Source organism: Aquila chrysaetos, chromosome 5 (genome assembly GCF_900496995.4).
Source record: "Aquila chrysaetos chrysaetos chromosome 5, bAquChr1.4, whole genome shotgun sequence".
Taxonomy (NCBI): domain Eukaryota; kingdom Metazoa; phylum Chordata; class Aves; order Accipitriformes; family Accipitridae; genus Aquila; species Aquila chrysaetos.
This window is the reverse complement of record NC_044008.1, coordinates 33,737,195-33,758,093: the sequence shown is the minus strand read 5'-3', so window position 1 is coordinate 33,758,093 and position 20,899 is coordinate 33,737,195. Positions and strand designations below refer to the sequence as shown.

Below are 20,899 nucleotides of genomic sequence, written 5' to 3'. Positions count from 1 at the left end.
TGAGACGGCACCGGCTGAATAGTGCAGATATCGCTCAGCTGTTAAAAAACTTCCTCAGGATGAAAAAGCATCCTGGACTGAAAAACCGAACGCATGGTGAGCTGGTGATGGAGAAGCGGTTTAGGGATGCTGCTGTCACCTCCTCTGCCGTGGTATAGCTGACTGGTTAGGAGCAGCACACGACAGCTACTGCCCTACGGCTGAAGGTCTTCAGGAGGTGGTCAACCCGTAGTACTGTCCCTGCTTGTGGCTCTCTAGCCATACCCTTAGTACCGGTTTGGGTTAAATGCACCTAGTTTTGAAAGAAACCTCCTGTCACGGAGACCTCGCAGCAGTAGGAGAGCTGGCAAAGAAGCTGCCAACCGTTAGCTCGCTGCCTTGAGGGAAGATGACCTCCGGCCAAGGAGGCACCAAACAGACATCAGGGAGTGGATCCAAGGCCCAGGGAAGTCTCAACAGATTTTTCCCTCATCTTAGGACCTGTGCCCTGAAATATTTATGCGCATGCTAAATGAAAGAGTGCTATTAACCCATGGGTTTTGGTAGGGTTGGAGCACTTACATAGCGTACCTGGCACGGCGCAGACGTGCTCTTCCATCACTTTCTCCGCAGGGATGAAGTTCAAAGAGTCTATAAATATATATAAACCTGAAAATTATGTCGACTACAAATAAAGTTGTTGGTCTATTTTGTTTGACTGAGGCAAGAAGAAAAAAAGTCAAATCGGTTTTAAAGCTACTCTGTTTTCCGAGTTGTGTTGGTAACATCAGGAAGGCGCTGGCTGTGTCCCTTGAAGTGTTGCAAAGGAAAGGATCCATTTGATACAGGGCAGCTTTTCAAAGGGTGCACAATTAGGGGCAGCGATGCAAAAAATTACAGACACAAAGAACAAGAAAGACTTGCAGACATGTGACTGAAACACCATGGTTGTGAAAAGAGGGGTCCAGTCTGTCCAATTGTGGGCCTTGGTCCCCCCAATTACAGATGCAACCTGTTGGCTTATCTTCAATGGCTTAGCAAGAAGATTACTTTCGCGGTGATTCCCTGATAATTGTCTGCTTGCTTATTAACATAGCTGACATTTCCTAACTCTGCTCAGATTTGCAGCCTGAGCTAATCCATATCCTATTTAGTTCATAGGTTAAAGTTCAAACGGAACAAATTTTTGACCCTATTTGTGTGACTGCGTATAATTTCCCTCCCTCCTTTATGGCCAGAATAAAAGCTTCAAACCCAGAAAAAAACCCCAAAACTCTAAAGCAGCAGAAACCTCATTTATATTTATGCTGGGACAAAACTGCTTTGTAACTCTGAATACAATTTCTTTGCCTTAATCACTTTCACCTTTAGTTCTCCACAGTAGCAGTTCCTCAAATCTGTATTTCTTTCATACTTGGCCTATACTATAGTTTTACATATGTACCCCATTAAAGCAACAAAAATTTTTTCAATTTATTTAATGAAAATAGGTATAGAAGCTCACCGGATAATGTGTATTGTTAGAACTGGCAATGTTTTTGACATGGGACGATAACATAATATGTCAAACCAAAGCCTGTCTTTGAAGACCGCCATTTATCATGGCCTGAATTTGCAAGGTGTATATCAGAAAATGTTTAGCCTGAAGAAATGAATAGAACTGGAGAATTTTTTTTTACTTAAATGTCTGCTTCAACACTGTAAATTTTCCGAGAGCAGTCATGAATCAGGTGAATGCTTGATTTCAAGGGCTCCTTGGGACAAGCTAGAATTACTTGCCTAAATAAAAACCGTACTCAGCTGAGCTACGCTGCAGTCGCAAATCTCGGTGCTCTTCTGGGATGGAGGAGCCTGGAGTGTAAGACCCTTCTCTGCTTTCTTCTTCACTCGCCCAGGAAGCAAGTGCCCAGCCATGACCCCCTGCACCCTTCTGGTCCCATTCCTACCTTTTCCCTATGCTTCTTTTTTAATCCGCTTAAAAAAACCCCATCTATCCTCCTCGCTGAGTGCCGTAGCCTTGAGCCTAGCCATGCTGTCTTTAGCTTGGTCTCCTTTTTGCCCAGGACACTTGCATTCCTGGATGTCCAGTTACCGCAAGGCATGGGGTGGGCGAGAGGAAGGACCCACCATCAACGTGCCCCCCCAGGCCCTGCAGTGGGGGCTTTCAAATGTGTGTGCCTCTTAGGAGACAGAAAACTGAATGCTACAGAGCAGGGGCCCAGTGACAACAGGTTGTCAGCACTCACAACCCACGCAGATTTAGAGCTAATCAAATAACAGCATGACAGCTGATCATGAACTTGCCCATTGCATTTATGGACTGCTAAATCTTTTTGGAAATATTGTCTTACAGGAAAATAACAAGCATTTAATGAATGATTTTTAATTTAAAAAAATTATCTGCTTGGGATATAATCTTAGCATCATTTTTAACTTACTAAGTAGCTTTTATTCACTGGACCGCACAGTCTTTTGTTAACATCCATGAAAACTCAAAAATGTCATATTAATCACTGGAGAGCTCCCATTTTATTCCCCGTCTACACTAGAAACAAATACAGAATCACAAGGGAAGCATTAATAAAAAATTGAGGCTAAGGGCTGCAAGGACTGATGCAAAGTGCATTTCCTCATATGCATCAAGAGCTAACAATATAAAAAATTCCATACAATTCATGCTTAATATACTGTGGTTTGATTTTTCAAAAGGAACAACATATTTTACACTAGACCTAAAATTGTCTCCATAAATAATAAACCATTTAGAAGCATTAGATTAGTGCAGATAAGCAGAAACAGTGGCATCATAGTGGCCTGTATTATGGTGGAGTCTCTCCTATGTTTAGGTGCTAACAGATAGGTAAGGAACCAGGTCCTCCCTTTCTGATCACAAGGGATTTACATTGACATGGAAGAATTAAAGCCAGTGAACCCCGCAGAGGGCATGAACTCACACAGGCAGCACAAGTGGCCAAGAAGGGAGATGATTCTGCACCACATTTAAACCAAAGGAACTCATTCCCTTCACTTCTGTGTGAAGGACTTCTCGCCTTTCCTTGAGGGCCATTAGTGGGACAGAAAAACAAACCAAAGGATCAGCTTGGGCATTTTTCCTCCTCTTTTCCTTTCTCTACTCTTGCTTTTCTGTGTTTCTGAGTTTTATCCGCTGAGGTTCCTGGCACTGTATGCACAATGATTTCACTCATTAGGCTTGCATTGCTTTTGTGTTCTCTGACCGCTAAAACCAAACCTAACCGAACAAGACACTAAGGAATATCTAGCATGTCGGGAAAAGCCAACAGGGCTGTTAAAAGGCGAATATATAGACTATGCATTGCATGAATGAGAGGCAATTTAGAAGAACAACCTCATGTCTTCATAAGCAGAAGTGGCTCATTTTCCTTGTAGTGGCATGCTTTTGAGCCTCTTTCTTGTCTCCCAATTATATGCTTGTCAAAGATAGAGCCAGAAGGTCACAACCACTTTACTCTCCTCACTATATAAATCAGCCAACCAAAACTACCACTTCTTAGTGCATTTCAATTATTTATGACCCCAAACCTGGTTGAACAAATACACTTCTAGGCCTGAATCTGAAAGCTAAAAGAGAAAAAAAATGGCATCACGAATCACTAGAAGTGGGCAACACCAGACAGGGGATTCTGGAGCAAAGAGCTCTCATTGGAAGTCAGTTGTAATAAACTCTATATTGACAAGGAATGGCACTGAAAATTAGCCAGGGATACATTCCTACGTACCTCTCATTGACGTAATAACTATTTAAAGTGGAGTGGAAATGCTTCAGTAGAAGGAAGAGGGTGTCGGGTCCTGTGAAGCTTTCCAGGACTTAACAGGTTGTAGCTAAACAGTCATAATCTCCTGAACAGCAAAACAGAGTAGAATGGCTATTCATCACTGCAGCGAGTGTTTTGGACACGGTATTTCGGGTAAAAACTGGAGCACCTCTATCCCCCTTTTTCCTGGGAAAGCCCTCACTCCTCCTTGGCTTTGGCAGGAGGACCTACCTCCAAAAAAGAAAACCCAGCTGTGCAATCCAGCTAAGAAGAGGTACGTCAGCCCCCAGGCCTGCCTGTGGACCGCTGCTGGGATGCGGGGATATTCCCAGGGTGGTACGGGCATGGGGGGTCCCCACCTGCCTTCACGGGCCACAGACCAAACCTGTTTCACTTTCTGAAATCGAAATAGGCCTATTTATCGCCTTGCTTATTTAAATGCAGACAGGCTAATGCAGTGGCTATTTAAAGTGATGGCAGTCAGCAGAACAGATGCTTGGGACGCGAGTGCTGGTCTATCATTAAAAGACCTCCTATGGGAAAGCGCAGCCCTCTGGGACTTTTCGGCTTATTAAGAAAGTTTCGAACTACCGTGTCTCTCTAGCAGGGATAAAATAATGCAAACTTGCTACTGATGCCAAATATTGGGGCCAGCAGCATGTCTTTCTCTTTCCCACTAATGTTTCTGGATCTTCAGACTTCCCTGTTTTGGTTCTTGTAGGTAAGTGACTTTGAGGAGAAAGAATGAAACATCTTATGTTGTTGCATATTGAGAACTTAATTTCTTGCAAGTACCTACAAGTACTCTTGACTTTACCTTGTAATTTCTTATAATATATATTATCTAATATATGAAAATTTCCACTCTGATTTCCTCTTGTATACTATTTTCTAGATAAGACATCATTCTGGGTGCTTAGATCAATAATTTCAAGGATACAGAATGGATTTGGATGCACACATTTCCTTGAAATGAGCAGCAACCATGTTTCTAATTTAATGGAGCGATTCTGAAAAACTGCAGATTTACAGCTTATTTTTAACAAAGGAATTATTTCCTTTTAGTGAACAAATCATCTGTAACATGGAAAGCTGTGGCACATAAGCCAGTTCCTAGCTACATCGCTTCTCACCAGAAGCAAATCAAACAATTTGTGTTCTGTATTTCTGTGGTTAATAATGTGAATTAAGTTGCATTTGGTAAACAGAAAGATGTGTGTTGCAAAAGTTTTCCAACATCTCACTCAGAGTGTAATAAACGGTGTATTATTTGCTAGCTTTGTGGCTCCTCTAAGTTTCTGATCATATGGTCTAAGAAAAATCGATATCTCATTTCTCACATCAGCCAGATGGATAGGCCAGGCAAGGGCTTCAGCCAAGACTTTGTGCCATTCTGACAGCGAAAAAGCGTGTTTTCCCTATTTCAAGCTCTACTCTTTACAAGCAGCTATTGACAGCTTTGCAGTACTTTCTCCAGGTAAGATCTATCATGGTAGAGCTTTAAAGTCTTGCTGGCTCTGCTGTACTTTTTACCTCCCCCCCCCCCCAATTGCCAAGTACAGTTACAAATTCTTAAAGGGGTTCTTACTTTTGCATGTGCTCGCTAAATGTTGAGATTAGCCAAGGAATAAAGGAGATGTTCTGAATTTACGGTCAGCCTGACTTATGCTGAACCTCACAAAAAAAGGTGTCATGAGATTTTGGCTTACAAAAACCTGGCATCTACACTTCTGTGCCCTCTGATGAAATTAGTTTCCCTGTATGGCATAGCTTGTTATATCTGTTGCAGAACAAGTTGGTGGAGAACCAATTGGCAGTAGAAATGGTGTGTTTTTCTGCTCTGTGGATATCACGGAACACATTAAAATAACGTGTAATTTTTAATACCAGGATTAGGGAGAATATTAATATTGGTATTAAAAAAAATCTTCAAAGCTAGTAGAGAGCTGAAAAAAGTTATATTTTGCAATGCACTTTCTTACTAATAAAATTAAAAACATTATTAGTGAAAGCATTGTTTTTCTACTTGTATGCACAATATATCATAATCACATTCCCCCAAAAAAGAGTATTAAAAGATAATTGGACCTTGTGATTGCCAAGTGAATCACTCATTGTATGGGAATGCCAAATAAGAATTATCCATTTAGCTCTGGTTGGCCATCCCACTCACAGTGCTTATTACACATTATTTTTTTCCATAGGGAGACGGTGCTTGGCAAAAAGAAACTGCACTCATTTGCCTGATTCATGCCGTCTTGTAAAACCTCTGTATTAACAGGGGCTGAGGGTATGAAGAGCCCTCCACGACAGTTTCTTCATAGCTATGTCACCGCCCATGAGATGGTTGTGAAGCTGGCTTCAAGAAAGCTAGTCCTAGCATTTAGTGCATCTAAAGCACTATCAGTACAGCCTAATTCCCCTGTAATACAAGAAATTTAAAATTCAAATGCAGGTACTCCATTTTCCACATGTCACCATCAGGAGAGCTATAGAGGCAGCTCAACTCACAAAGGGAATTTGTGTGCAAATGCAGGCCCTTCATACACTGCTGGAAAGCAGCAGAATACAAACGAGATCTGTGCAACACTTTTCTATTAAACCCTCTTAAAGTGCAGACCAGTCCAAGTTCTATGATGAATCCAAAAGCTCAGCCTGGGTCTTCCCTCTGCTTTGTCCCATCCAGTTCCTTCAGACCTCGAGGTCGCTGGGGAAGCCAGTCCTCGTGCAGACCCAGAGTGACAACATCGGCCCCCCCCGGGCTGAGTTTGGTTCCCGTGGGGCCTCGTCGACACAACCCTACACCGATGTGTTTTATCACAGTGCAACCCTGTAAGCTCAAGGGCTTGGCCCTTCATTTCCCCTTGAGTTTTCAGGTTCAAAATTTTAAACTGAAACCAGGAGGTTCAAACCTAAGGCAATGTTCATTCTCGGAGAATGAAAGCAGGAGCAAACAGGCTTCTCTGGTGCCTGCACAAAACACTGAAACATAGCGGGTCTGCATGAAGCTTCTTAAATGACTGAGGGGAAGCTATGGAAGCCAGCTTTTGGTTTGCAGAATTAAATATAGTGAGGCACGGATCCATTTTCCTTCCATTTGTAACTTCTGAAGTGTAGCTGATTCAGATGAAAGGTTCTGTTTTGGCTGATATCAACTGAAAGCTCAAAATCAATGACACCGCATATCAACACAGGCAAAGACAGAATATAATGTGCCCTACTGTACTTTTTGATGCTTACTTTTGTGAAAAGTATACTGTACTGTTCTTCTGGAAATGGAATTTAAAGACCATTTTGTCAGAGACATCAGAAAGTGCAAAGAAACAACATTTGCACAACTCATTTTTAGCTGGTCCAATTTCAAGACAGAAGTTGGGAGTTAAGGCAGGAGCAAAAACCATGACATAAAAGCAATGCTTCCTCCTTTTCTGGACGATTGCATGCTCAGATTACACTTAAAATTCTCAGGGGATGTACAGACTGAGATGACATATTGGTTTGGTGTAATGGCAGCATGGAGCTCATAGCTATAAGCTATTTTTGTAAAGCATAAATCAGTGCCTGAGCACCGAACCATGGGAGTCTAGCATTCAATTCATATATTATCACTAATTATAATTTTTTGCTTGACGATATATCATCACTCATGCAAGTAGCTATAAGCTATTTTTTCCACCCATAACCACACAACTTGTGCACAAGGCGATGACTGCTGAAAACTGCCAAGTGTAAATAAGAAAAGGATATTTTTGTTATTGGTAATTCTGCGCCCAGTTGAGGAACTGCTCTTTCTCACTACAACCCAGGGCATTGAACAGTTCTTTTCCAAAAGAGTTTATTTTTTAAGAAGGCAAGGCAAGCATGGCTCAGAGAACAAGATGCAGCAGCCAAGAATCAAGACCGAGTGACAGTTTGCAGTCAGCGTGTTAATTCAATGCTTTTTTTCCTTAAAAAAGAAACACCTGAAAACACTGTAAGCAAGGATGGGGTACAGAGGCTGTGAGGGAGAATCTTGACAGCCTTGGAAAAAGTGACTAATTAGTAAGGAGGAGGAAAGGCTCAAAGTTCAACATGCTGCTGTGACTTGTTTCCTTAACTGTTGGCCATCTTGATCAGTTAATTTTCAGCATTTCTCAGCATGTGCCCTCATCCTCAACCTGCAGCTGAGAACATTGCCTCTGGAATTGGGTTCTGCAGAGCAGGTGCCAGCACTTTCACTCTGGGCTAACAACTCATCAGTGGCTCACAGATGTCTGCTGGCATCAGCCTCAGACGTGGTCCTCACTGCAGCCCTTGCTGTAGCTGTCTTCATCCCTGCTTCCCTGGCTGAAGATGTCCTTCTGATCTCCTGTGCTTCATCCTTTTTCCTCCTTTCCCACATGTACGTGGGTCAGAGCGTGGTGCACCCATGTGGTCCAAGTGTCCAACAGCATCTGAGGTCTCTCCCATATCAGCCTTACAGTGTTTGGGTTTGTTTTTTTTTTTTGGAAGGAATGTGTCTTTCCCCTTAATGTTACCATCAAGTTGCAGCAGCTCCAGCTAGCTGGAATTGCTCTGATATGACAAAGAGGATCTCAGGAGACAAAACGGGCTGAGCCTCATCTCAGCCCCTTGCCTTTAGCCATATTCACCAAAGCCTCCTACGTTACAATAAAATCTTGCCGATCATCCTGCATTGGTGAACAAGACCCTGCTGGCTTCAGCCAGACGTGCAGGACCCGCTGCCCGGAGGGCTGGTGTGGCAGCTTCTCGCCTGCCCTGCTGTCCTCAGGTCTCACTGCCACTTGCTGTAGTCTTCTGGCCACTACCAGCCACATCTGCTACCCACGGCTAGTAGTTTGCTGTGGGGGAGTCTGCAGAGCTCTCTCTTGGTAGCGTGCCCAGATAACAGCGGCTAAGGTGAGGTGAGTGTGCACGGCAGGTGTGAACACAATACACAAAACCGTGCATTCGAGAAAGGTGGTCGCCCCAAACTGGTAACACCATGCGGAAAGTAGGAATGGTGAAGTTTACTTGAGACAACCATCAGCTGAATTAAACAGTAGACAGGGGACTACCAGGAGATTCACGAGAGTAGGAAGAGCCAGGCTGGAAAGAAATTTCAAGGAAGCGTGAGAAGTTGTGACCGGAGACGAGACCCGGGAGTGGGACGAGGGAAACGGCAGCCACCAAAGCCAGGGCTGGTGGCTGGATGGTGTGAGCAGCCTGCGTGCAGCCAGCATGCTGACATTGATGGGGTGCAGCACTGGGGGGTGGGCTCGTGGCGTGTGTTCTCACCGGTGGATGGATGAGTGGGTAGGGAGCACGTAGAGCACCCATGTCTCCCCAGGGAGAAGCGCATAGTTGGGGAACCAGCACCCCAGAGGAGGGGGGGGTGCACCTAACCATGCATGTGTGTGTCTGTGTGCTTCGAAATTTTGGGATTAGCCATGGAAGGGCACTTAGAAATTTCTAGGTGTTTATCAACATTTGCCAAGTGTCTTGAATTGTGGTTTATCTGCCGTGTTGCTGATACCAATCCTAAATGTGTAGTGGAATGCTTGCCAGTTAGGTGCTGCTAATAATCAGATAAATGTCTCCTATCCCCTCTGGCATACCTTGCAGAGCTGAGCTCTCTCCGTGAGGCACGCTGCGCCCATCCCCTATGATGTGACCTCACAAAGAGTCACGGGGTCGGGTTGGAGAAGATGACCTCGCAATCTAACCTTTGGACCCCTGCAGTACCCAGCTCCCGCTCTTTCCTCATGTCGACGGTGAGAGCAATTAACCTGGTGCTGCCTGAGACTGAGGTGCATTTGGCCGGCTCCAGCATAGATGGCCAACTGGTTCTGGACCTCAGGAGTACCCTGGTGGACCCTGTCGTGAAGGTGGAGCTCGTGGGAAGAGGCTTCCTGAGGTGGCTTGAGGAGTATAATCCTGAATGGGACTACGACAAGAGTATGGCTTGCACCAACCAGGCTGTCTATGTCTTCAAAGCTAAGAATTTCCACGTAGAGGGTAAAACGCTGGAACGAGGCACTGGTTAACTGAACAGCATCTTAGCAATGGGCTAGGGAAGGTGGGGTCAGACCTTTTCCAGTGGGGAGGAAGTCTTCCTTTTGCCAATGTCCATGTGCTCTGTTTCTGTCCCATGGCATACTCCTTTTCACTACATCATATGTAACTTGGGCTTCGTGATGATCAGTAGTGTTGTACAGAAAGCAGTATTTGAGAGTATGAGCAGTCCCCCATGAGCTGGTGGCTGTATCTGTGAAGTGAACATTTGTTGCACAAAAATCTATCACAACCTGTTGTCACATCCCAATTTCTCAGGACGATGACTCAGGTTTGCTGATTTCCAGGTCGGGGTTAAGGTGAAACAACACCAGGGATCCTTTAACTCACAAAACTCAATTTTTAGTTGCTCACAACAAGAATTGGCATGCTCACCACCAAGACTGGTATGCTCACAACAAAAATCGGCATGAAACTATGTCAGTAAACTGTGTGACGTGCTAACCATACATCACCAAACATATACTACAGGCCTTGCTTATTTGGGAATCAGTTAAGGAGAGCCCTCCCATTGAGTCACAAGGTTCAGAGCAGATCCCCTTGCTTTCTAGACTCCTTCTCAGTGAGGAGCCATGGGGTGGCTGGATCCTCTCCTAGTCCCAGACTTGATCAATGGTTTATATCTAAAGGTATGAGGTATAGGGAATACAGAAAAGGAAAAGGGAGAGAGGAGATTTCACCAGCCCTGGATCCAGCGTTGGTCCAGTCAGCCAAGGAGTCCAGTTCCAGTGGGCTTGCACACATGGGTCTTCCGTTTGTGTCCATTTATCACCCTTGCCCCTCCTTCGGGCGGGCACTCAAACTCATTTGGCTAATTAGGTAGCCTTGGGGCTGTGGGCTTGGGGGTTGTTTGGGGAGTAGCTTCCCCTTCCCTGCAGAGGTGATCTTTTGCCATCCACAGTGAGCTGCCCTGCTCAGTACATCAGAACAGGGAGCTGTGCACCCTCCAGCGTGCCCCCCCCCCTCCTGTTGCTGATGGGCTTCTTTTCACCCGGGGTTCCTTGCTAAGCAGAGTTAGTTGTTAAGCAGAACTTGCCCCGCCACAATGTTTGAGACATTAACTTTCAGTCTCTCACACCTGTCTAGCAGCAGGTAGGAAAATTTAGTCACAAACACATCACCGATGCATTCTTTGGTCATCTAAAATGCTTGCCTTCAGTGTTCTTGTTGACTTACCTATCAGCAAGTACCCACTGGGTATACAGGCTTTGTTATATTTGCAACTATAGTAAAGGCGTTATTAGAGTTACTGCTGTATCTTTACCGAGGCAAGAAACATGTGAGACATACACTGAAAACACCTGCAGAAGTGTGATTATTTCACTGAATCACAGAATCGCAGAATGGTTGAGGTTGGAAGGGAACTCTGGAGGTCATCTAGTCCAACGCCCCTGCTCAAGCGGGGCCACCTAGAGCCGGTTGCCCAGGACCATATCCAGATGGCTTTTCCATTTCTCAAAGGAAGGAGACTCCACAACCTCCCTGGGCAACCTGTTTCACAGCGAGAAAGTGTTTTCAGATGTTCAGAGGGAACCTCCTGTGTTTCAGCTTGTGCCTGTTGCCTGTTGTCTTGTCACTGAAAACAGCCTGGCTCTATCTTCTTTACACCTTCCCTTCAGATATTATACAGCCCAACATGCACACACGTGAATGCAGAGCTAACTATTAAAATGTACAGATTTATTAAAAAGAGTAAAGTCAGTGGCATGTAATCACCACCTAAGACAGTGAATTATTCCGGAGGATGCTTAAAGCAAAGGAAAGCCTCCTAGGAGGTGCAGTCCCCTTTCTCAGCTCCTCTTTCTTAGGGTCTGTTGGAACCCCATAAACTTTAGTCTACAGATCATAGGTGGTTGCTGCCCTAGATTAGTTAGACTGTACCAGTGTGTGGAAACTGTGCTTTTGAGCTACAACCTGCAGTGGTCAGGCTTCATTTCCTCTCAGATTTGAAGGCTCTACCTCACCCAATGGTCATTTTCCCCTTACACATGCATTAAAGTCTTAGCCTTGCTGTACTGCAGCATGCTGATGCTTCCTGTAGGCTACCAGATGTTGGAGCCCTGACAGAAAAGAGGGAGAAATGCTGAGTGTTGGAAAAGTTATTTCTTTTTGCCATTATAAGAACAAGTATCTGTAAAGCACCTCGGTTCTGGATCTTTTCGGCTAAAGTTCAAATTGGTGTTGCTTAAAGACACACTTGAACCTCTATTCTGCCACCTACATACATATTCCTGTTTTCAAAAGGGTTGAGCACGCACATCCTTGCTAATGCAGTACAGTTCAATAACATATTTTTACTACTGTACCTCAGACTTTTTCCTCCTTTTCCAGCATTGATTACATCTCTGTAGAAGTGCTCTAACAAGTTCAAGCAAGCCATTTTAAAACTTGAAAGAATATATGGACCTGACCCTTCTTACGCTGAATACTGTGTGCCCCCCACTGCTGTTGGCATACAAGGAATGTATGTTTGAGCAGATTGCTGCCTGTGTCAGCTTTTGACACTCAGCTGCTAATATGCTCTTGATAGCATCTTAGTATCTGGTATTTGATCTTACAACACGCCCTACTTGGGTCACATCTGATGTCTCTGTAAGAAGTGTATATACATGGATCCAGGTGCCTGCTGACATATTTAGAATCATAGAATCATTTAGGTTGGAAAAGACCTTCAAGATGATCAAGTCCAACCATCAACCATGGCCACTAAACCATGTCCTGAAGTACCCCGTCTACTCGCTTTTTTAATACCTCCAGGGATGGTGACTCAACCACTTCCCTGGGCAGCCTGTTCCAATGTCTGACAACCCTCTCAGTAAAAAAATTTTTCCTAATATCTAACCTAAATCTCCCTTGCCTCAACTGGAGGCCATTTCCTCTTGTCCTATCTCCAGCCACCTGACAGAAGAGACCAGCACCCACCTCACTACAACCTCCTTTCAGGTAGTTGTAGAGAGCAATAAGGTCTCCCCTCACCCTCCTTTTCTCCAGACTAAACAGCCCCAGCTCCCTCAGCCGCTCCTCATAAGACTTGTGCTCCAGACCCTTCACCAACTTGGTTGCCCTTCTCTGGACACGCTCCAGCACCTCAAGGTCTTTCCTGTAGTGAGGGGCCCAAAACTGAACACAGTACTCGAGGTACGGCCTCACCAGTGCCCAGTACAGGGGAACAACCACCTCCCTGCTCCTGCTGGCCACACTATTTCTGATACAGGCCAGGATGCCGTTGGCCTCCTTGGCCACCTGGGCACACCGCTGGCTCGTATTCAGCCGGCTGTCAACCAGCACCCCCAGGTCTTTCTCTGCCGGGCAGCTTTCCAGCCACTCTTCCCCAAGCCCGTAGTGCTGCGTGGAGTTGCTGTGACCCAAGTGCGGGACCCGGCACTTGGCCTTGTTGAACTTCATACTATTGGCCTCGGCCCATTGATCCAGCCTGTCCAGATCCCTCTGTAGAACCTCCCTACCCTCCAGCAGATCAACCCTCCCTCCCAGCTTGGTGTCATCTGCAAGCTTGCTGAGGGTGCATTCAATCCCCTCATCCAGATCGTTGATAAAGATATTAAACAGAACGGGGCCCAACACCGAGCCCTGGGGAACACCACTTGTGACCCGCTGCCAACTGGATTTCACCCCATTCACCACCACTCTCTGGGCTTGGCCATCCAGCCAGTTTTTCACCCAGCGAAGAGTGCACTTGTCCAGGCCATGAGACGCCAGCTTCTCAAGGAGTATGCCGTGACTGACAGTGTCAAAGGCCTTGCTGAAGTCAAGGAAGATAACATCCACAGCCGTTCCCTCATCCACTAGGCGGGTCACCTGGTCATAGAAGGAGATCAGGTTGGTCAAGCAGGACCTGCCTTTCATAAACCCGTGCTGACCGGGCCTGATCCCCTTCTTATCCTGGACTTGCCATGTGAGTGCTCTCAAGACAAACCGTCCCATAATCTTCCCCGGTACCGAGGTCAGGCTGACAGGCCTCTAGTTCCCCGGATCCTCCCTCCGACCCTTCTTGTAAATGGGAGTCACACTGGCAAGCCTCCAGTCCTCTGGGACCTCCCCTGTTGACCAGGAATGCTGATAGATGATAGAGAGTGGCTTGGCAAGGACCTCTGCCAGTTCCCTCAGTACTCTTGGGTGGATCCCATCAGGTCCCATAGACTTCTGAGTGCCCAGATGGCGTAGTAGGTCACTAACTATTTCCTCCTGGATTAAGGGGGGGTATGTTCCGCTCTTCATCCTTACCTTCCAACTCAAGGGGTAGAGTACCCTGAGGATAACTGGTCTCCCTATTCCCTGAGGCAAAGAAGGCATTAAGTACCTCAGCCTTTTCCTCATCTCTGGTTGCTACGTTCCCTTCTGTATCCATTAAAGGATAGATATTCTCCTTGGGATTCTTTTTACTGTTAACATATTTGTAAAAACATTTTTTGTTGTCCCTTACAATAGTGGCCAGATGTAGTTCTAGCTGAGCTTTTGCCTTTCTAATTTTCTCTCTGTATGATCTAACAAGATCCCTGTACTCCTCCCAAGTTGCCCGCCCTTCCTTCCAGAGATGATAAACTCTCCTTTTTTCCTTGACTCCTAGCAAAAGCTCCCCGTTCAGCCAGGCTGGTCGTTTTCCTCGGCGGTTCGACTTGCGGCACATGGGAATAGCCTGGTCCTGAGCCATTAAGATTTCCTTCTTAAAGAATGTCCATCCCTCCTGGACCCCCTTTGCCCTTCAGGACCGTCTCCCAAGGGACTCTCTCAACCAGTGTCCTGAAGAGGCCAAAGTTTGCCCTCCAGAAGTCCATAGTGGTGGTTTTGCTGACCACCTTCCTTGCCTCAACAAGAATTGAAAATTCTATCATTTCATGGTCCCTAAGCCCAAGACGGTCTCCGACCATCACACCTCCCACCAGTCCTTCCCTGTTCATAAACAGTAGATCTAGCAAGGCTCCTCCCCGGTTGGCTCACCCACCAGCTGTGTCAGGCAGTTATCTTCCACACCACTCCAGGAACCCCCTAGATTGTTTACTCACTGCTGTGTTGTATTTCCAGCAGATGTCTGGAAAGTTAAAGTCCCCCACGAGGACAAGGGCACACAATTCTGAGACTACTGCCAGCTGGTTGTAGAATGATTCATCCGTCTCTTCAACCCGGTCGGGCGGTCTATAACACACTCCCAGCACAATATCTGCCTTATTGGCTTTCTCTCTCATCCTCACCCATAAGCACTCTACCTTGTCATCAGAATCTTGCTAAGCCCTGCCACTGCACAAGAAACTCGGTATTTTCCCTCTGTGAGACAAAGACTGCTGGAGGAGCTGACTCCTGGCAGTCATCGAACATGACTGGTAACAGCTCTAGGATAAGTAGATCCCAAAAAGAAGAAGATGAGTTTCAGTGCTCAAGTCTGCCGGCTGGTAGGGGTCTATACATCCAGCAGCCGACCTGCAGAGGCAATGCACAGTCCACCCCATACCATGCCTTTACGGCACTTTGGGTGCAATACCAGATGGTAAAGACACCTTGGATTCTGGGAGAAATGTCAAGGTTTCCATAAGGTACAAACATCTTACCTGTTTAAAAGGTTTCTGGTAGCAGCATGTTGTTTGGTTTTCAGGTGGCTGGCTGGATTCTGGGGTCCACACCTTTGACTTCCACTTCAGCTTTCCTCCACATATTCCCTCCACATTCACCAGCAAAATTGGCTACATCTCCTACTTTGTTCAAGGGACTTGCTGCACCCGCCAAATTCTCTTAGCTAAGGAGGAGAGATGTTTAATGTTGCAAGGAACTGCTGGTGACCACAGAAGACACATGAAAGACAAGGTAAGGGGAACAAGCTATCTGAGTTGGAGACACAGAGACCTACCCCTGTTCTGATCCAGAGCTGTAACTGCTCACTACTGAGAGCCCACGAACTTTTAGCTCTGAGCTTCCTCCTTTTAGCATTCAAATGACACTTCAATATCTTCTGCCAACTTTGTTCTAGGGCTTGCAACAAGATGTTTCTTTTCTAGCATAAAAGGTGCATTGTAAGTGTGTTGGGTCTGGCTGAGATGGAATTAATTCTCCCCATAGCAGCCCTCGTAGCGCTGTGCTCTGCATCAGTAGCTAGAAAGGTGTTGATAACACACCAGTGTTTTGGCTGCTGCTGAGCAGCGCTGGCACAGCATCAAGGCTGTCTCTCCAACATTTTTGTGCCCCCTCAACAGCAGGCTGGGGCAGGGCAAGATCTTGGGAGGGGACATAACCAGGACAGCTGACCTAAACTAACCAAACAGATATTCCATACCATGTGATGTCAGCTCAGATATAAAAGCTAAGTAAAGGGAGACGGAAGGGGGGCATTTTTGTCTTCCGGAGCAACCACCACGCGTACTGAAGCCCTGCTTCCCAGGAAGTGGCCAGACATCGCCTGCTGATGGGAAGTAGAGAATAACATCATTTGTTTTTCTTTGCTTTCGCGCACGACCTTTGCTTTCACTTTTTTAAACTGTCCTTATCTTGACCCACGAGCCTTTTGTTATATTTTCTTCCCCCTGTCCAGCAGAGGAGGGGGAGTGATAGAGCAGCTGTGGTGGGCACCTGGTGCCCAGCCAGGGTCAACCCACCACAGTAAGACTTCAAGAGTGACATGTAGGGAGCGCTTTGGGATCCAGGATGAGGGAAAAGGGAGGTTATTCTCTTGCTTTGAAGTCTAAGCCTTGGGCAAACATCACCAAATAGGACATGCCTTTTTTACCGAACTCTACCTAAACTGGGACAGTCACTTAAAGGTCATCAATACAGCTAGAACATGAGGATTCTAATAATTTTGTGGGCTCCCTCTAAATTTGGGTATGGATAGCTAAAGGTGAAAATGTTTACATGTGCACACATGAATTCTTTGCACAGATGCTCAGGAGGACTGTGATAATTCCGCCATGTCACGTTCTGTGCAGTGAGGAAGACTGTCCTCTGGGTTAACGGCGGGCCTTGTGGGGAGCGTTGAGCAGCCTCAGCTGTTGGCGTTAGGAGTTTGCGCATGTGGTGTCTGGGAATTACCCCGTATCCAGCAACAAGAACTCACCACGCCTTGCCTGTCTGTTCACCCTCTCCATGCAGGCCCCACTGGTGGTAGAAGCTAGGAAGGACGTAGTTTACTTCTGCTGCTTCAATCATGGCTCTGTGATCCTTCGGATATCCCTGGAGAAAAGCGTATTTTGCCCCGGAGAAACCATTGCCTTCATGACAGATGTTGCCAACAGGACATGCAAGTATGTTAGAAAGGTTGTTTTTGCTGTACACTGCATTGTCCTGTGCAGCGGTTTCAGCAGCAGGGGAGAACAACACTCCTTGGAAGACCGAAGCGAAGTGACGCGGTTGGAGTTGCAGACAGACACGGCTCCCTCTGAGGCCACGAGAGTTACCAGCACGCTGGTTCTGCCGAAACCCATGCCTGTCACCAGCACTCTCACGGAAAATAAAATCATGGCATTCAGGTACGAGCTGGTAGGCACTTCTGACCTTCCTTGTACCACATCCAGCGTCGTGGGCAGGGTGCCCATCATCGTAGCAGCCACATCGGAGGGTTTCTCTGTGGAGCAGAACACCGTGACTCTGCAAGAAAATGAAGGTGACATCGCAAAGGGGGTGAGCCTTCAGAAAGACATTTCTGAGCTTGACCCAGGAGCAACTGCCAGCAGATCCACAGAATAAAAGATTTTTTCTGCAAAATCCACGCACACCAGCTGTATGCTTTCACAGGACGAGCCTGCTTTTGCAGCGATGTGCCAGTGATTCCCAAAACAAGAGGGGTAAAGCTAGCCAAAGCCCAAGGTCAGGAAGGCGAGTAAGGGGAGCCCCTAATTCTCTTAAACTGACTCCTGATAACTGGATAAGGAAAAGCAGGAGACTCAGCAGTAGCCCAAGCAGAGAGGGGACACTTCGCAGGCCCAGAGGATGGCTGTGCTCCCATCCATGGGAAAACAGCTCCATGCGGAGCACACCCTCGGCGGGCGGTGTGGTGCTGGGGGGAGGCTGAGACAGCGGCGATCATCCTGCCGTGCAGAGGGACCGGGGCGGGCTGGAGAAGCAGCCAGTCCTGGGGACATGATGTGCGTGTAGCCCACGCTGCAACCACACGCGCACAAGTGTCAGTGCGGACGACCAGAAGGTTTTGGGGTTAGAAGGTTGTTTAGGATTTTATTGGTGTTTATTAACATTTGCTAAGTGTCTAGTAATGCGGTTTATCTGCCGTGTTGCTGGTATCAAACTTGAACATATAGTCCACCGATTGCTGGTTAGTTGGCTGCTCTTAATTGAGTAAATCCCTCTGATCCTGCTGTGATTTAAGCCATGGGAGCGTTTCCACATTTTGTTCCCCAGAAAGGGCGGTGAGGAGTGGGGAAGATAAGCTGAAGACCAGTGGGTGCCCCTGGGCCCCCACCTATACCCAGCAGCCCTTACAGGACCAAGAAACCACCATTCACCCCCGGCAGCTCGGCCCCACTAATGGCCTGCGTGCACCTCAGCATCGCCCACCTCCAGCCCACCCCCTGTGCTTTTGCGCCGTTGCCTTCTGACACACCGTTTTTGGCAAGAGCCAAAAGCCTTTCCTGGTCTCCAGACCAAAACAGCCATCGCCAGACCGGCTGGGAGCAACGGGTCCATGCCAGCATCCCGCTCCCGCAGCACCGAGGGCCCCACGCTGGGGGATGCTGCACCTCGCCCACGCTGAAGTACGCTGACGCCGGCATGAGACAGAGGTTTCACAGATGACATGCACGGGCAAAAGAAACTTTTCTGTCTGTGCCTCATTAAGTAATGGGATAGAAGACGCAGGGCGCAGCCCCGCTCCACCTCCTTGCTCCATCACCGGACTGGGGCAGAGGCACGGGGTGATGCCACCTCTCCTGGTGCCAGGCGCTCGCTGTTGGGAGAGTCGTCTCGCTCTCACAGAGAGCCCCGGCTTTCTCCTCCCACCCGTGGAGACTGCTTAGAAATGAGATTACACTTAACCAACTTTAATTTACAGCAGCAGCAGGTCTGTTAGCGGCGACTTCCCATATTCTTTCGGCAGCAAATTGCCAGGCAGCCCCAGCCCAGGGTTTTGCACGTCTGCAACTATCTCCATAGCTGCCCGGGTGCGTGGCGACACGTCGAGGGAGCCCAGCATTTCTCCCACCGCCTGCCTTTCGCCATTCCCTGTCTGAAATGTGTTCATCTGATTCGTGTCAATATAAACAATGTTAAGGCCGCATAATAAAATGTGACCCTCACTGTAACCATTTTGTCGGTCCTCGTATAACCGCAGGCCCGGAGGAAACAGATGATATGTATATAGTTCTTTTTTGCCAGCCCCAAACCGGTTTTGTTGTTAACTGCGCAGTGTTAAACAAGAGATCCTAGGGGAGAACTGAGGCATTTATCATAGTATTAAGCGAGGTTACGAACGGGGTGATCTTTAGTATGTATGAATAGAGGGTGTATTGAAGTGGCAGTGTGTGAGCAATTTGTTATATGCATTTGTTGGGGGGGAGGTGTCTGTTGTGAACTTGCTTGGGTTTTGATGGCCACAGCTGGTGCTGTGCAGGGTGTCGCCTGTTGCACAGGATGTCTGCTGTCATGCCCGAGCAGTGAGGAGCTTGGGAGGAGATACATTGTATAGTAGACCCTCAGCCAATGAGGAGAGTTCGAGAAGTTTCTAGGAGAACCTAAGACCCCTCAGCCAATGAGGAGAGTTCGAGAAGTTTCTAGGAGAACTGAAGACCCCTCAGCCAATGAGGAGAGTTCGAGAAGTTTCTAGGAGAACTGAAGACCCCTCGGCCAATGAGGAGAGTTCGAGAAGTTTCTAGGAGAACTGAAGACCCCTCGGCCAATGAGGAGAGTTCGAGAAGTTTCGAGGAGAACTGAAGACCCCTCGGCCAATGAGGAGAGTTCGAGAAGTTTCGAGGAGAACTGAAGACCCCTCGGCCAATGAGGAGAGTTCGAGAAGTTTCGAGGAGAACTGAAGACCCCTCGGCCAATGAGGAGAGTTCGAGAAGTTTCTAGGAGAACTGAAGACCCCTCGGCCAATGAGGAGAGTTCGAGAAGTTTCTAGGAGAACTACTGCACCTGCACAACCAGGAGGTGGAGAGTCTTTTGGAAGGACACGCCTAGTATGAATATGTAACTAATGTTAGAGTATAAAAGAAGCTGGGTTGTTTTTCACAGTGTGCGTCTTGGTAGAGCAGAGACTCCCGACGCACCCAGCGCCGTTTGCTTGCCTCTATTCATTTAATAAATTCTAAACTTTGATTGGAATCCTGTTTGAGACTAAATTCATTTATCACACCTGTGTGTCCACAGACTGACCTTGACTGGCAAGACACCCCAGCCTGGCTGCGCGCAGGCTGAGACATTGCACAGCACTTGTCACGTTCTGCTGCTCACGCGCGCTCTCACCAGGCTCACGTTTCCCCTCGTCTTGTCCCTGAAAATTGTATTTATCACACTGGCACTGGCAGGGCCCTTTCACTTCTCAGACGAGACTGTGTATCGGGACGCTACGTGCAGAATGCCATTACAAATGGATTGTTGTTTTACAGGTCTCCCTGTTTCATTGTTCAAGCAAAAATTAATGCACTTACAGCATACATGACAGGAACATGTTAGAAGAATATTTTTCACTGCTTGTCTTTTGAACTTCCAGCATTGCTTCTCGGTGACACTTGATACAGCTGAAGGAAAAGCACAACCCAGTATAAATTCTGAAGCTGCCATCACATAAACACTGGCAGTCCTTGCATACACTATGAAAAGGAATTTAACTGCTTCCTTTTTGCAAAATATCATTTGCAAAGAAACAACAGGACCTCCACATTTGGGGGGATAAAAAGAGCAGCTTGGTAACTTCTTTGCATGTTACTTGCTGTGATTTGAAGCACTGTTGAAGTCTGTTTTCCAGACTCACAATGTCTGAAGCCAGACTGAGATCAGCAAACTCTGGAAGGCAGTTGAGGAACTAACTGAGGTATTTCCACTTCTCATTCAGGTCACCCTGCAGGCATTTTCATGGCAGGAGACAACGGGCGTCTGATGCTGGCAAAACTGCCTTCTGATTT

General features: G+C 46.9%; 1 protein-coding gene across 1 annotated transcript; it reads left to right on the top strand.

Annotated features, from left to right (window-relative positions):
* The first annotated feature begins 9,517 nt into the window (after positions 1-9,517).
* On the top strand, positions 9,518-17,513 carry ARRDC5 (arrestin domain containing 5). The gene is made up of 3 exons (XM_030013261.1): positions 9,518-9,770; positions 15,433-15,641; positions 16,920-17,513. The coding sequence occupies exons 1-3, from the start codon at positions 9,518-9,520 to the stop codon at positions 17,511-17,513; spliced, it is 1,056 nt and encodes a 351-aa protein (XP_029869121.1).
* The last annotated feature ends 3,386 nt before the right edge of the window (positions 17,514-20,899 follow it).

What these genes read in the sequence shown, in the direction of transcription:
- ARRDC5 (XM_030013261.1), top strand. Translation starts at nt 9,518, where the DNA reads ATGTCGACGGTGAGAGCAATTAACCTGGTGCTGCCTGAGACTGAGGTG. An exon ending in TAAGAATTTCCACGTAGAGG is followed by an intron (nt 9,771 to 15,432) that starts GTAAAACGCTGG and finishes TTTGGTTTTCAG; the next exon opens with GTGGCTGGCTGGATTCTGGG. An exon ending in GAAGACACATGAAAGACAAG is followed by an intron (nt 15,642 to 16,919) that starts GTAAGGGGAACA and finishes CTCTCCATGCAG; the next exon opens with GCCCCACTGGTGGTAGAAGC.